Here is a 16,796-nt window from a genome sequence, read left to right on the forward strand (position 1 = left end):
TGTCTAGTCCACCTAAATCCTGTCTAAACCCCTTTAGATGCATAGGTGCTAAGCCTCAATTCAGTCCAATCAGTGCCTATATATCTTGATTAGGACCACTTAATGTTGGAATCTCAAGGATCTCACCTAAAAATCTTTTCACCTTTACATGTCACGAAGAGCACACACCACACACAAGTACAATATCCTTCCGTCCGTGAAAATTCATCCTAATGAAGCAATGAATTCAAAACATAGTTGACAAAAGAAAACACGAGTCCACAAAACCTAGATTACGCAACGTGTGAATGTATGTACTCGTACGTGGTGTCTATTAATGGATGACCAATTCGTTAAGTAAACGCAAAGCATGGTTAGTTGACCTAATCTTAAAAACGCAAAGTATGGTTCGTTGTTACCACACAAAAATAAAAAAAATAAAGTATGGTTTGTTGACCTAATCTTAATTAGCATCAGCTACGGTAATTAAATTGTGACGTCTCCTCCACCTCATAATTAAGCATTGAGAAGAACGTTGACGTCTCCTCCACCTCATAATTAAGCATTCTCTAGTCTCTATAATTTGTTCATTTCGAACATTCCAAGCTTTTCGTTGGATTCTAGCGCTGGCTTTATATTACAATGCTTTACCCCATTCACACTACAATCTACATCAATCTTCCCTATTATTTCTTCCCAAAGTTTACGTGGAGATTAAATCTTCTGCACGTGGTTTTTCCTGTGGCTTCTATTATTGATTAATTCATGATAAGCCTATAAAAACAAATTAAGATTGATTAAATTTATTAGCATATGTTAATTATGACAGAGACACAAAGAGATTGCACACAAAATGGATATAGAAGATTTGAACAACCTTACCTTAAGTTAACCACTTAAGTTTGTTCGTCTGGAGGAATTTCCGCTAGGGACGTTTCCTAGCCAACGAGCACACAGCTTCCCAAGAGGTTGGTGCCGGTTGATATTGTCTGTCGGGCTTCTGCTTATTGGCGGGCTGTAAGAGAAGGACAGAGTTACTTCTGAAAGGTGCCTTTGTGGGGCCTTAGGTGTAGGTCTTGAGGCTCACAATCAAAATTAACTTTAAGTGTTCAGGCGTGCCACTGTCATCTTTAGCATGACAGATGTATGTTTAGTTTATTTGTATATGCCTGAGAGACCAAGTTAGCTATGAAATGTGCCTTTGTAGGGCCTTAGGTGTAGGGCCTTAGGTGTAGGCCTTGAGGCTCACAATCAAAACCAACTTAGTACTCGAACATATAGTGGTTGTTTCATTGTTGCAGACGTATTATAACTGTTATATTTTAATCACTCGAGCCCGAAGAGCCGAATGAACCCAAATAGGTGCCTTTGTAGGGTCTTAGGTATAGGCCTTGATGCTTCCCATCAGAATTAATTCTATTATCAAACGTTATGTGGCAATCATAATATAACATAAGTAATACTAAGAAATGGGCTTGATTACTTGAGCCTCAAGTAACTTCGAACTTCTTGTTATCAAGGACTGTCGTGGATGGGTTAAGTCCACATAGAGTTCTTGTTTATGCCTTGAGACCAAGGACTTTTGATTGATCAATCTTGTATGCCCGAAAGGTTAGAACTTAGATCTGGTTAAGCTATGAGTGCGGATTCCAACTTTATATTTACATGGTCGGGCACCATTAAATCAGCCAGATTCAAGAACCAAGATGCCTTTTAATCATAAACTTGCTAGAAATAACTTGAATCCAGATAGAAGTATACATCATACTACTAGATTTATGAATGAAAAGACAGAAACGAAGAGGGTTAGGCAAGGCTAATCGTCTTGCAGTTTCCTCTCTTCGTGATTTACAAAGGGTTTAGGAGCTAAAAGGGGGAATTGGGAAATGAGTTTACATAAAGGAATCGATACTACAACAAGATTCAGACAAGGTAGCAGAGCTTTTACAAAGGCTTTTGGTGAATGTTGATCCTAAAAAGGATGAAGGCTTGGTGCTGACTACAGCTTCGTATGCAAATCTGGCTTGAGCAGAGTTTGTATGTTTGTTTATTTGATTGAGTGTCCTTTGAGCAAAGTTTGTCTTTCCCCTTTTATAGACGATTTGGCTTGGCTTCCTGCAGCATCAATCTTGCTCGAATGCAGTTGAAGGGTAGTGACTCATCAGCTTTTTACTTGTACTGCCATTGTAAAGTACTTTTGGGCTGATTAGCTGGCTAGTCTACACCACTTGACTTCTAGGTAGGTGAGCAAGTGGCTTAAGTGATCTGCATTTAGTCGGAAAAGGGCTTCTTCTGCCTTCTGGGCTTCGACCGAACCTTGGGCTTCCTTCCTTCTAGACCTCCTTCTGGACTAACTTCCTTTTGAGCCCAAAGTTCAAGTTTTAACCCGAACAAAGTTCATCCTAGTTATCCGAAAGAATCATCATATCAGAGATATAGTTCTTTATATCTATAGGACTATAGTCACTCTATGAATGAAGTGTTGAATGTGCAGCATATGATGTAACATATATCAGTGTGTATGTATACAATATACGTGTAGTAGATAAGAGGATTCCGGTTTATACATAGTATACACCCACCCATGGGCCATGCCATGCATATTAAAAATCCCTCTTCATTTACTGTTCTCCCGTTTCTGTTAAATATGTAATGCTTACAATTCACAGTGCTATTTTCCAAAAGTGTATGACGTGCTTGAAGCTTATGTTATTCTTTTATGGCTAAAATTCAGGAGAGAGATGGGTGGGTGAATAATCTTGGGAACAAACCGTACAAGTAAATGTTGCTGTCACAGTTAGAGAAATTTCACACACCTTTTGGTCGTGGAGATTATACATTCTAACCAGGACATAATTATTTTATTTCACTCTTTCTTATCACGTGATAGAGTAACGTAATAAGAAATTACAAGAATACGATATACTCTCAGTTACATGATAAGAGTTAATTAAGTGAACATAACCTTTTTTTTAGGTAATTAATAATTTATTAAGAATCCATTAAAAACGTACATAGGACATGCCTGTTGATACGACCAAAAGGTCATACACGCAAAAAAACATCATACAATTTCACATTTACAAAACTCATCATGAATACAATTACATCCTCAACTACCACGGGCATGGAGGCATATATCTAACTAACACGAAAGATAACAACCTTGCGAGTCGTAGAATCAACGTAACAACATTACGAGAAATAGACCGCACTGCCTTTGATGATCTTGCAATTGTCAGAAAAGAAGTACTAGTATGAGTTATCTCCAGAAAACGTCGAGCTTCCTCCTCATAGTCCTTTGCCATGCTCAAAAACCAACATTAACTCTAAACAATAGTTGTTGCTTAAAGATCTAAGTGTGATCTATAAGTTATAGCCATCACAAAAACTCTCCTTCACATAACAAGAGAGCGACCACAATCACGAAAGCTCTTCTAACAAGAGAGGAACCACAATTATGAAAGCTCTTCTTGACACAACGAAAGAACGACCACAACTAAAAAAGAAACGCGAAAGAAAATAGAAGAAAAGGACCATAAGAGTTGCTGCTGACCCTAAAACCAAAAGCCAGAGTCAGCGGCTGAGGGATTTTTCCTTTATGCTTTTTCTCTAGATAGCAGCTAGGGTTGTAGAGAAGAGAATATAAATTGGGTTAACTTAAGGATTAGATTTTGCCTGACAAGGAAATTAATCACAGCCGAAATTATGGATTAATTTATACATGTACTGTTTTAGGTCTGTTTTCCATTTATCAGTCGACAGGAGTCAATATATTCAGCGAAAAACACTGCACATGCAAAATTTGAACTCCCAAAACTACAATATTTACGAATAAAAGATCAACTACAATAATTTTTACCAAAAAAAAGATCAACTACAATAATGACCATGGTAGGTCCACTCGATATGGACCGTCGGATCAAGGTGGTGATATGATTGTTTTTAGTGTTAAAACACATAAACAGCTGTATGCATCCCAAGCAAACAAATCCCCCACACCCACATTAAAGTCATAACCATTTTCATTGTTTCACCATCACCACGCCCACCACCACCTTCCTTCTGCTCTCCAACCCAGAGGAGAGACTAGAGAGCCAACCACTTTTAGTTTATGTAATGTCACGGTTGTCACCGTCACGGCCGCTGGTCTTCTGAAAAGTGACTTGCAGACCCGCAAGTAAACGGGTTGTTGGAATCCACGTCAAAATAGGAGAAACCCGGTTCAAGGAGCGGGTTTTGTCGGAAGAAGATGAGAATGACGTTTACATGACATTGTATTATTGAATTTAAATGTCATACGGTGATAAACCAGTTCCATGCAAGTTACTTCTAAAGAACAAAGCACGATGCAGTGTAGTTTATGCTCGATTGCTATTCTCTCGGGTTGTTTTCTCGTTCTGACACGAAGACGTGTGATTCCACTAGTGGTGATGATGTTGAAGTATAGTTTGGCACATATATTTATAATTTCTCACACATCCCTATCAATTTTCGATCTTCAAATCGAATAGATTGAAGATGATCAATAACTAACTAAAAATTAACAAAAATGTGTGTAAGTAAAAATGAGCATGTGAATAGCTCTATCCATATAAAAATAGTTGTTTTACATAATAAGGGGGACACTTCGAGTGCTTAAAATAAAGTGATTTAATACATTGCACATAGGTTTACATAGAGCGTTATTTTTATAATCATGTGATGTGACTATCCATTTTATAAAAGATATATTTATTTTATTAATATTATACTTTAAGTGCATAAAATATCAAACCCATAGTAAATTCATTATAACACCGACACTAATAACATTATATGAAAGCTTAATTTTCTTGAAAAATAAAAGGACAACCTAATTTTCTCAATCTTTTGTTCTCACTCAAATCAACGGCTGACATTGTCCGTGACTGCCGGTATCTTTAGCGTTGCTCTCCAAAATTACGTAATTAAGATTCGAAACGTGCCTGTGGTGCAATTAAACCTTTAAAAGCCCCCCAAACACTCTTCTCGCTCACACTCTCTAGATTTACTGAGTTTTATCAGCTCCCAAGCTGAAGAAATCTTCCATGAAATGGTATAGCACTTACTGAAACCAGTCACTACCCATTTGGGCCATTTCTCCAAATACCAAGGCAAACCAAAGTTTGCATTTTTTTTTCAATTTCTTTTCCAACATTTTTTATAAGTAAAGCTTATATTTTTCAAAACTTGGGTGGTGGCAGAGAGATTTGAATCACTGAACCAGAGAGAGAGAGAGGGAGAGAGAGAGAGAGAGAGAGGAAAGATGAAGCTTTTCTGGGTTAGCATTGTAATTTCACTTGCTTTCAGCAAATGGGTTGCTGGGTTTATGGAGTACGGATACAATGAAACAGAGATTGCATTGTTGGAGGGCTACGGGGAGGCCAAGGTCGGAGCTAACTTGCTGATGGTTGGACTAACCCTCATTCGAGGAGCTGGAGCTAAACGAGCAGGTAAAATCTCCACTCCTATGGTATACATTTTGCATATTGTTACAAGACGATATTCTAAACTACTCTGATTTACGGGGATTGGGAATCGAACTCTGTTGAACGGGACGGGCATGGGCAAACTGGCCTAACCCACATCTGCGTTTTTCATTTTTTTTATTCGAAACATTTTGCATATTGCTTGATTAGATAAAGTTAGAACCTTTTTCCTGTTTTTCTCTGTACTTCTTTCGGAGAGGAGAGAAAACAGATTATTTGCTATATATTGATTGCTTTGTTTTGTCCCTCGATTTATGTATTTATTGTAGCTTGTATTGCAATTTTCCTGGAAACATCTTATTTATTACTTTTTGAAATTCTGTTTTCTGAGTTCTTTAATTCCTTCAGTGGTCTAAGATTCTGAGTGAGATTCCTGCTTGAATGATTAGCATACTGTTTATCATGAAGCTGATGTGATTGGTGATGAATTTTTTATTTATTTATTTTCCAATTCATATTGTGAATCATTTCTTATTCATTGTTCCTGAATGATAGTGACTTGAGTTTTATATATTTATTTGAGATCTGTCTTATTTTTATTTTGGCCTAATTTACCTACTCGAGTTTTCGGATTTTGCAGTCTGCTTGGATGGAACCTTACCGGGGTATCATTTGCATCGCGGATATGGATCAGGATCAAATAGTTGGCTCATTCAATTGGAGGTTTGTGATTCTGAGATAAATAAAAAACAATGACATCTTGTAATTATGCAGTATTATCTTCATTCTTTTGTATATCAAAATCCTAAAGATGGTTTCTGAAATACGAACTGCCAAGCGTGTCGTGCATGCAAATGATCAGATGACTAGTTTTAAAATCATCCACAATGTTTTTTAAATACGTAAAACATGTTTTTATCATGTTACCTTTTGGTTGATTGATCTCCAAACAAGCCTCTCAAGTCCTTTGATTTGTTGACAATTTGCGTAGTTTAGGACTTGACTTGAATAAACATCTTGTGGCAGGGGGGAGGATGGTGTAACAACATTAGAACTTGTGTTTACCGAAAAACATCAAGGCGGGGATCATCAAAATACATGGAAAAACAGGTAGCATTTAGTGGAATACTGAGCAATAAAGCCCAAGAAAATCCTGGTTTGTTCCTCAAATTTAATGCTAAATTGTCTAAGATTATACTTGCATCTGCTCGTTTCTAGTTTAGTCGTCTTGACCCTCACCTTATCATGTATGGGGTTGCAGATTTTTTCAACTGGAACAGAGTAAAGGTTCGTTATTGCGATGGTGCTTCTTTTACTGGGGATAGTGAACACAAGGTTAGTAGGATGTTCTCAATGTTTACATTTTTCTACCAAATGGCGGTATTGATATCATTTGGCAGCTAAAAATTGGCTTCAAACTGATAAATCCAACATAAATATGGTAGTACTGGATGATAACTTGACTATTTTCATTCATATGTGCACATGAGATGCTAAAATATAGTGATTTTGCTTTTAGGCTAAACAACTGCAATTTAGAGGGGAGCGTATATGGTTGGCTGCAATGGAAGACTTGAAATCAAAGGGCATGCGCTACGCCAAGCAGGTACAATGCTTCTTACTTATGATCTATTCTCATGCTATGCCACTTCTTACTGTATATTAACCAATTGTGTTTCAGGCTCTTCTTTCAGGTTGCTCTGCCGGAGGTCTGGCAGCTATTTTGCACTGTGATAAGTTCCAAGGTTTAATGCCAGGATATACAAAGGTGAAGTGCCTGAGTGATGCTGGATTGTTTCTTGATGCGTAAGTACTATCCGGAATGCCCTTTCTCTTTCCAGTGTTAAGGCGTGCTCTAGCTTATTAACACAGATTTTAAATGGGAACCTGGATCTTGTAGGCATGACGTTTCTGGTGGACACACACTCAGGAATTTATATAGTGGCATCGTTGGCTTGCAGGTAATGACTCGATCCTAAAGAATTGTAACCCACTATCAATCCATGTTTTATCTTCATTTTTTGTGTGTGCATGTTTTCAATGTATGCTTATGGTATTATATTATGCTTATCACAGGGGGTGAAACCAAATCTGCCACATTATTGCACTAATCACCTTGATCCGACTTCGGTAATAATTTCCTTTTCCCTTCCTATATATCTTTTTCTAACTTGAAGATAGGTGGTTTGACAAAAACAAAAAAAACACAAAAAAACTTGAAGATAGGTGGAAATGGGGTGTGCTATCCACACACCCCAAATTACTTCTCACACACCCTTGTTAATTTCTATCCGTTGATCTTCTTCAATTCATCCGATCCGACGGCCGAAAATTAGAAGGGTGTGTGAGAAGTAAAATGGGGTGTGTGGATATCACACCCCGGTGGAAATATAGAAAAGTTATGTGCACTGCTATTTAGTATTTACTCTTCAATTACCATCCCCTTCCTTGCAGTGCTTCTTCCCTCAGAACTTGATCTCCAGCGTCAAAACCCCACTGTTTATACTCAATGCAGCATATGATTCGTGGCAGGTAAAGTTTCGTTATTATAGAATTTTAAAATTTGGTTTTACCTGATGTTCCATGCTGCACAGTGTTTGAGAAATGATGGAATGATTCTACTTGAAAACAGATCCAGTCCAGTTTAGCTCCACCGGCGGCAGATCCTGCCGGCTACTGGCGCGATTGCAGATTAAACCATGCAAAATGTACTTCATCACAGATCAATTTTCTTCAAGGTGATCCCACATTTGAGGAACTACCTTGGATCTTAAGATTTTATAGCATTTTCAGAAACAAATTAACTGAATTTGTACAACTTGTTAAGAACTTTTGTTTTCTTCTTTTAAACAGGATTCAGGAATCAAATGCTGAATGCAGTAAAACGGTTCTCAATGTCTAAACAAAACGGGCTGTTTATAAATTCGTGTTTTGCGCACTGCCAATCCGAGAGGCAGGATACATGGTTTGCTGATGATTCTCCAGTTATTGGAAACAAGGTGAGCCTCTGATGCAACTTAGTGTATCCAGTTCTCGTCCAATCATAAAAATAAAGCGATCTTAAATTTTAAATTCTTATGTTTATGTGTGACCGATGATATGCAGGCAATTGCTATAGCAGTTGGAGATTGGTATTTCGACAGAACAAGCGTGAAGGCCATAGATTGTCCCTACCCATGTGACAATTCGTGCCACAATCTAAATTTCGAAAGAGCTTAGTTTTCCCTTTCGTTGAACGAAATAGCTTTATAGTTGGATTGAAAATTGATATAGAAGACAATAAAAAGGAAATCTGCTGAGAAGCGCAAATGCCATCAGCAAGCCTTTCGCAATTGATGTAATGTTTTTCGTGCAAGTTCTTCATATCTTTGATTATGTCTCCAACAAACTCAGTTGGTGCATTAGCAAATTAGTAGTTGAAGAGGTAGAGAGAAGTCTCACTTCTTTAAGGAGTTTGTAATATATTATGTGATGATTTTAATTCTGGGTTCTATTTAGTGTTTTATGTAAGGTGTTAGCAACTCTGTATTGCAGCCATTCGATTTTTTTTTCCCATTTCTGGGCAACTTCGGTCGAATTACTCCCACAAGAATTCATCTCTTTTAAATTTTATTTCCATTTATGTTGTGATAAGATGGGCCACAGCAAAGTAAGAATTCAATGAACATTCTGATTTAACCAAGAGCCGAAGTGCAGTCGAATGTTTTACCAGTTTAGGATTTGAGTTTCGTTTTTATCGCCATATTTCGAAGGCAGAGAGATTGAGGCAGAGGAGAGCCATGGTGAAGTTCTTGTGCGTCGGCACTGTGGCTAATCCCACCATCAGTATGTTATTTGCTTGATATTTTTCAGGGATTATTTGATAATTGTGATGGTTTTTGTGTTCACCAGTCACTGTCAATCAGCGTCTGTTACATGAATTGGGAAACACTCTTCTATATAGACAACTTGCAGACTAAGTTGCGTAAACTCTGAGATAACAAAAACAAAAGAGGGGACGGTTTTCGGACTTAATCGAAGGATTACTTTGAAGCATCAACAACATCCCCTGACAGTATCTGTATATATAACCATGCGGAATCCGAAGTAGTCCGGTTTACCATGGTGGATGAGAAAGGCCTTGATTTGTTCATTTCGAAATCGAACACTCCAAGCTTTTGTTAAATTAAGGAAGTTCATACCGGACATTTCTTCTTAGTTTTTCCCATTTCTGGGCAGCTTTAATTGACTTAGTCCTATAAGAATTCATTTCCTCTTTTTTCAGCACATTTCCTTTTATTTTCTGATAAGTTGGTAAAAAATTGTTGATGCGACGTCTGGAGCTGCCAGATTTGACTAAGCACTAACGTACGTATATTCAAATCCTCTCCAGTTTAATCAGGATTTGACTTTCGTTTTTATATCTAAGTTTCCGAAGACTTGGGTGGCCGAGAGATTGGAGGAGAGGAGAGGAGAGCCATGGTGAAGTTCTTGTGGGTTGGCATTGTAACAGCACTTGTTTTCAGAATTTGGGTTGATGGGTTTGTGGAAGAGAAGAATTTTGATGAGACGGTGCCGTCTTTGTTGGAGACATATGGAAGCTCCGAGGCTGCAAATGACATACTCATGGTAGGGCTAACACTCGTCAAAGGAGCTGCTGCCAAAGGAGCAGGTATGCCATACATTGATGTATACTCTAAAACTTTTGCAGTTCTTGGTTAATCCTTATTCGGTTTAATTTACCTACTTTGCAGTCTGCTTGGATGGAACAGTACCTGCTTACCATTTGCATCGTGGATATGGATTGGGGGCGAACAGTTGGCTCATTCACCTTCAGGTTTGTGAGATAGATCAGAAAAAAATGACATATTTTATACGTTTCTATGTCGATATTGGGATAATTATATCGTAAAGATAGTTTGAGGAAAATAGTTTTAGTTATTTTCTTTTGGACTTCATGATTCCTTTTAGTTGATTGATCACCAAGCAACCCTCTGAAGTCCTTGTTGATGCAGGGAGGAGCATGGTGTAACGACACCAAAAGTTGTTCTAACCGCAAGCTTTCACCTTATGGATCATCAGCGCACATGGAACCAGAGATAGCATTTTCTGGAATACTAAGCAATCACTCTGAAGAAAATCCCGGTTTTCTCCTCAAACTTAATGCTACATTGTTTCAAGCTGATTCATCTGCCTTTTTTTAGCCGTCTTAACCATTATCATGTAAGGGACTGCAGAGTTTTTCAACTGGAATAGAGTAGAGCTCCGGTATTGTGACGGTGCTTCATTTTCTGGGGAGGGCGAAAATCAGGTTGGTGGGATGATCTTTCCGTTTATAGTTTCCCACAAAATTATGATAGTGACTATAGTAGTGCAGCTATTGGAACAAAAAATTAACTTCCTTGTATCGGAAGGTACCTTGTGTATTTATGTTCCTAAGTGCAAATGAGAAGCTAAAATATAGTGATTCTGGTTTTAGGCAGCAAAACTGAAATTTAGAGGACAGCGTATATGGTTAGCTGCAATGGACGATTTGATGTCAAAGGGAATGCGCAACGCGAATCATGTACTACATTTCTTTATGCCAAAGAAATTTTTGTGTTTCCGTGTTAAGCCACTTCTCAAAGCATATTAATCCATCATACCTTAGGCTCTTCTTTCTGGTTGCTCTGCCGGCGGTCTGTCATCAATTTTGCACTGTGATGAATTTCGGGGCTTGTTTCCCACAACTACAAAAGTGAAGTGCCTGAGTGATGCTGGATTTTTTCTTGACGCGTGAGTACTATATCCGTAATGTCTTTTCTCTTTGTCAATGTTCCTTGCTAGTAATTAACACTTAAAATTTTATTGGTGATATCCTGTATGGAATTGTAGGGTTGATATTTCTGGTGAACGCACAATGAGGGATTTTTATAGTGGTGTAGTAAGCTTGCAGGGGGTGCAAGAAAATCTGCCGCGATTCTGTACTAGTCACCTCGATTCTACTTCGGTAAACAACTTTTTTTTTACCTCTTGCAGTTTTGGATTTGAAGATAGGTGGTAACTTTAAGTAAGTTTTACACTGTTTCTTACTTTGCAGTGCTTCTTCCCCGAGAACTTAATTGTGAACATTACAACCCCGCTATTTATACTCAATTCTGCATATGATTCATGGCAGGTAATTGTTCATTGTAAATTTGAATATGGTGTTAATTATTTGAGAATTACTGGACGGACTCTTACTGAAAGAATGCATTGAATTGTACTTTCCCACTTGAAATCAGATCAATAACAGTTTAGCTCCACCATCAGCAGATCCGCACGGTGAGTGGAAGAGTTGCAGATATAACCTTGCAAGTTGTTCCGCATCACAGATGCAAATTCTTCAAGGTGAAATCCCACATACGAGGAAGTTTTTCAACTCATAAAACTTGCAACAGCTTGAGAAACGAACTAAACATGTGACTTCTGTGACATTATTTTTCTGTTATATATGGAACAGGATTCAGGAATCAAATGCTGAATGCAGTAAAACAATTCTCAATGCCTAATCAAAATGGGATGTTCATAAATTCGTGTTTGGTGCACTGTCAAACCGAGAAAAGTGCATGGTATGCTAATGAATCTCCAGCTCTTGGAAACAAGGTGAGCCTGTTTAACTACTAACACACACAAATAGAAACAGAAACACATGCATTATATGTAGAGAGAGTTTAAAGATATCTTAAACTTACCATATGTGACGGATTATTGCAGACAATTGCAGAAGCTGTTGGAGATTGGTATTTTGATAGATCAGAGGTTAAGGTTGTTGATGAAACTTGCCGCCATCTGGCCCTCGAATGAGAATTGTTTGACCGATTATTTACATGGTCATTGTATTGAGTTGTCTGCTTAATGAAATAACTTTGTAATAATTGAAATCAATAGAATTCTACTACCAAGTTCAAGAACCAAAAACAAATGAATGAATTGGATAAAAGACGGTAAAAGAGCTGGCAGATAATTGAACAATATTCTCATTCTTCCATTGTGACAATGGTGAGTAGTGCAGTGATACCAGATTCCTTGTCTGGGCCATGTATTAGTTCCTTGCCTCCAACACAGTCAATCTCCCATCATGGTCTGGACACGATTCCCCCTACTCCGCCGGACACAAGTTCAAACGGTTTATGTGGATGTATGATGATATTTATTGTTGGATGCGTAAATTGTAGACGATATAAACATACTTTAAATAGCTAGTTACAAGTAACTTTTGGGTCTCACCAATATTAGAGAGTGTATCAACAAATGTGTCAGTTTTGAAGGTCAAAATAGTATCGCCCTAAAAATCACAGATTAAAACATTCTTCCCTTTTCAGTTTTAATCTTAATTCCATCCGTTGACAAGTAGGCAATTGGCGTCTTCCCTGAACAACCATGTTTTTAGAGACTTCTCTGAGTATGTATGTATGTATGTATATATATGTATGTGTGTATTATATAAAAACCTTTTCTACTTTGGTAATTGATTAACTAATTAATTAATTGCTATTTGCTTCAGCTGCTTCTCTATTCTGATTAAATTATGCTCCACAGTTCGAAACCAGACAAAGAGAGTTGATAACTTGTGTATTACGTTAATCATCCTACTCCCATGTTACCCTTCCTAATTTGGAACATATCTTAATATGGTGTTTATGTGATTTCCTCTCTCTTTCTCTCTCTCTCTCAGTTCACATTTTGGAGAGAGTTGAAATTAACAATCTTCAATGATTGTGGCAATATATGAGACTTTCTCGAATTATTTGGAATGACTTCTGTGTAAGATTCCTCACCATTGACCCTTTGATTGTCTGCAGGGATGAATAAAGATAATGGCCATTTGCAATTGAATAGCTTTTTCTTGATTTATAGCAGAATGAATAAAGATAATGGCCATTTGCAATTGAATAGCTCTTCCTTGATTTATACCCATGTGCTTCGTTTGCGTTTCCTTTTTATATCTACGTCTTCGAAGACTTGGCTGGCGGAGAGATTGAAGGGAGAGGAGAGCCATGGTGAAGTTCTTGTGGATTGGCATTGTAACAGCACTTGTGTTCAGAACTTGGGTTGATGGGTTTGTGGAAGAGAAGAATCTTGATGAGACGGTGCCATCTTTGTCGGAGACCAATGGAAGCTCCCAGGCTTTTAATGACACACTACTCATGGTAGAGCTAACACTCGTCAAAGAAGCTGCTGCTAAAGGAGCAGGTATGCCATACAATGATGTATGCTCTAAAAGTTTTGCAGTTCTTAATTAATCCTTATTCCTTTTAATTTACCTACTCTGCAGTCTGCTTGGATGGAACAGCACCTGCTTATCATTTACATCATGGATATGGATCGGGAGCGAACAGTTGGCTCATTCACCTTCAGGTTTGTGAGATAGATCAGAAAAAATGACATCTTTTATACGTTTCTATGTCGATATTGGGATTATTATATCATAAAGATAGTTTGAGAAAAATGGCAAGCTCATGTTTCCTTCTACTCATTTTCTTTTGGACTTCATGATTCCTTTTAGTTGATTGATCACCAAGCAGCCCTCTGAAGTCCTTGTTGATGCAGGGAGGAGCATGGTGTAACGACACCAAAAGTTGTTCTAACCGCACAACTTCACTTTTCGGATTGGGATCATCAGCGTACATGGAACCATATATGGCATTTTCTGGAATACTAAGCAATCAATCTGAGGAAAATCCCGGTTTCTTCTCAAACTTAATGCTACATTGTTTAAGGCTGATGCCTGAATCTGCCTTTTTTTCCTTTAGTTTAGCCATCTTAACCATTATCTTGTAAGGGACTGCAGAGTTTTTCAACTGGAATAGAGTAGAGCTCCGCTATTGTGACGGTGCTTCATTTTCTGGGGACAGCGAACGTCAGGTTGGTGGATGATCTTGCCATTCACATTTTTCCACAAAATTATGATAGGGGCTGTAGTAGTGCTGCAGCTATTGGAAAGAAAATTGACTTCCTTTTAACGGAAGGTACTTTGTGTATTTCTGTTCATAAGTGCAAATGAGAAGCTAAAATATAGCGATTCTGCTTTTAGGAAGCAAAACTGCAATTTAGAGGACAGCGTATATGGTTATCTGCAATGGACGATTTGATGTCAAAGGGAATGCGTGACGCGAAAAATGTACTACATTTCTTCATTCTAAAGAATTATTTGTGTTGCCATGTTAAGCCACTTCTCAATGCATATTAATCCATCATCCTTTAGGCTCTTCTTTGTGGTTGCTCTGCCGGCGGTCTGTCAGCAATTTTGCACTGCGATGAGTTTCGGGGCTTGTTTCCCACAAGTACAAAAGTGAAGTGCCTGAGTGATGCTGGATTTTTTCTTGACGCGTGAGTACTATATCTGTAATGTCTTTTCTCTTTGTCAATGTTCCTTGCTAGTAATTAACACTTAAAATTTTATTGGTGATATCCCGTATGGAATCGTAGGGTTGATATTTCCGGTGAACGCACAATGAGGGATTATTATAGTGGTGTTGTAAGCTTGCAGGGGGTGCAAGAAAATCTGCCGCGATTCTGTACTAGTCACCTCGATCCTACTTCGGTAAACAAGTTGTTTTCCTCTTGGCAGTTTTGGTTTGAAAATAGGTGGTAACATAAAATAAGTTGTACACTACTTACTTTGCAGTGCTTCTTCCCGGAGAACTTAATTGTGAACATTACAACCCCGCTATTTATACTCAATTCAGCATACGATTCGTGGCAGGTAATTGTTCATTTTGAATTAGAGTATGGTCTTTAATTATTTGAGAATTACTGGACGGACTTTTACTGAAAGAATGCATTGAATTGTACTTTCCCACTTGAAATCAGATCAATAACAGTTTAGTTCCACCATCAGCAGATCCGTGTGGCGAGTGGGAGAGTTGCAGATATAACCTTGCAAGTTGTTCTGCATCACAGATGCAAATTCTGCAAGGTGAAATCCCACATACAAGGATTTTTTTTTTTTTCAACTCTTAAAACTTGTAACAGCTTGAGAAACAAACTAAACATGTAACTTCTGTGGCGTTAACTTTCGGGTATATATGTAACAGGATTCAGGAATCAAATGCTGAATGCAGTAAAACAATTCTCAATGCCTAATCAAAATGGGATGTTCATAAATTCGTGTTTGGTGCACTGTCAAACGAAGGAAAGTGCATTGTTTGCTCATGAATTTCCAGCTCTTGGAAACAAGGTGAGCCTGTTTAACTACTAACACACGCAAACACAAACACATGCATTATATGCAGAGAGAGTTTGAAGATATCTAAAACTTTGTATGTGACGGATTACTGCAGACAATTGGAGAAGCTCTTGGAGATTGGTATTTTGATAGATCAGAGGTTAAGGTTGTTGATGAAACTTGCTGCGATCTGGCTCTCGAATGATCATTGTTTGATCAAATTATTTACACGGTCATTGTCTTGAGTTGTCTGCACTATTTTTGTAATAATTGAAATCAATAAAATTCTACCATCAAGGTTCAAAGACCAAAAAACAAATGAATGAATTGGATAAAAGACGGTAAAAGCGCCGGCAGATGATTGAACAATATTCTCATTCTTCCATGGTGACAACGGTCAGTAGTGCGGTGATACCGGATTCCTTGTCTGGAAGATGTATGAGTTCCTTGACTCCAGCACAGTCAATCTCCCATCGTGGTCTGGACACAATTTCCCCCACTCTGCCGGACACAATTCAAACGGTTTACGTGGAAGTATGATGATATTTATTGTTGGATGCGCATACATGGCCTTTCTCATCTAGTTCTATGTACACGTTTCAGGGTTGATTTGTATTTTGACATTCATAATTTATATATGTATAGAGAAAATGGGGCCAATTCTTAAGCAGAATCCGTTCATCTGTAGCTGGAGCAGGACTTTTGCAACATTAAGAAGAGACGTACCACAGTAAAGTAGGCACAATCAAATCTCCATTATCCCAGTAAAGTGTGGAGAAAATCAGGCCTCTTCCTATACAAGCGGGATCCATGTCGATAACATATCCGCAACTATTGTATTAGTATGTATACCGTTGACAATATGTTCTCCATGTAGATACCAATTCAGCTACGATTGAGTGGGATCCCTCTATAGAGAAAAGTATCAATAAAAGCTTTTGTGCTTTTCAAAATTACTGTGTTTGTTACATACATGACTTGGGAAACACTTTATTGACCATGTTGTGTAAACTTGCTGGCCAAGAAATAAGAGGGCATTTTTTTGGCTTAAATCTAAGAAGTACGTTGAAGTATTAATCACTTCTTCTAATAGTTTTGGCTTACCATGGAGGAGTGGAAAGGCCATAAATTGATCATTTCGAAAACTCAAAGCTTTTGTTAGATTTAAGTAATCAATCCATGCAGCTATTTTATCTTAT

At 37.9% G+C, this 16,796-nt stretch overlaps 1 protein-coding gene across 11 annotated transcripts; it reads left to right on the forward strand.

The window, feature by feature from the left end:
* The first annotated feature begins 4,962 nt into the window (after positions 1 to 4,962).
* Positions 4,963 to 16,550, forward strand: LOC126619540 (pectin acetylesterase 10-like). 11 transcript variants are annotated; one of them, XM_050287945.1, is made up of 12 exons: positions 4,963 to 5,453; positions 6,070 to 6,152; positions 6,456 to 6,585; positions 6,691 to 6,764; positions 6,949 to 7,035; positions 7,111 to 7,235; positions 7,330 to 7,390; positions 7,506 to 7,559; positions 7,884 to 7,961; positions 8,062 to 8,167; positions 15,467 to 15,609; positions 15,713 to 16,550. In XM_050287945.1, the coding sequence occupies exons 1-12, from the start codon at positions 5,267 to 5,269 to the stop codon at positions 15,800 to 15,802; spliced, it is 1,218 nt and encodes a 405-aa protein (XP_050143902.1). In that variant the 5' UTR covers positions 4,963 to 5,266; the 3' UTR covers positions 15,803 to 16,550. The 11 variants fall into 11 exon arrangements, with proteins under 11 accessions (XP_050143902.1, XP_050143893.1, XP_050143896.1 ...); XM_050287936.1 differs by lacking the exons at positions 15,467 to 15,609; positions 15,713 to 16,550 and adding exons at positions 8,283 to 8,428; positions 8,535 to 9,021 and having other exon boundaries at positions 4,969 to 5,453; XM_050287939.1 differs by lacking the exons at positions 4,963 to 5,453; positions 6,070 to 6,152; positions 6,456 to 6,585; ... (5 more) ...; positions 7,884 to 7,961; positions 8,062 to 8,167 and adding exons at positions 8,829 to 10,080; positions 13,705 to 13,787; positions 13,980 to 14,115; ... (4 more) ...; positions 15,058 to 15,135; positions 15,243 to 15,348.
* The last annotated feature ends 246 nt before the right edge of the window (positions 16,551 to 16,796 follow it).

The sequence above is a fragment of the Malus sylvestris genome, chromosome 4 (genome assembly GCF_916048215.2).
Source record: "Malus sylvestris chromosome 4, drMalSylv7.2, whole genome shotgun sequence".
In the NCBI taxonomy this organism is placed as follows: domain Eukaryota; kingdom Viridiplantae; phylum Streptophyta; class Magnoliopsida; order Rosales; family Rosaceae; genus Malus; species Malus sylvestris.

Excerpts from the sequence above, each read along its gene's own strand:
- LOC126619540 (XM_050287936.1), top strand. The coding sequence starts at position 5,267 with ATGAAGCTTTTCTGGGTTAGCATTGTAATTTCACTTGCTTTCAGCAAA. Across the intron at positions 6,586-6,690 it reads TAAAGCCCAAGAAAATCCTG|ATTTTTTCAACTGGAACAGA; the intron begins GTTTGTTCCTCA and ends ATGGGGTTGCAG. Across the intron at positions 8,429-8,534 it reads CTCCAGTTATTGGAAACAAG|GCAATTGCTATAGCAGTTGG; the intron begins GTGAGCCTCTGA and ends GATGATATGCAG.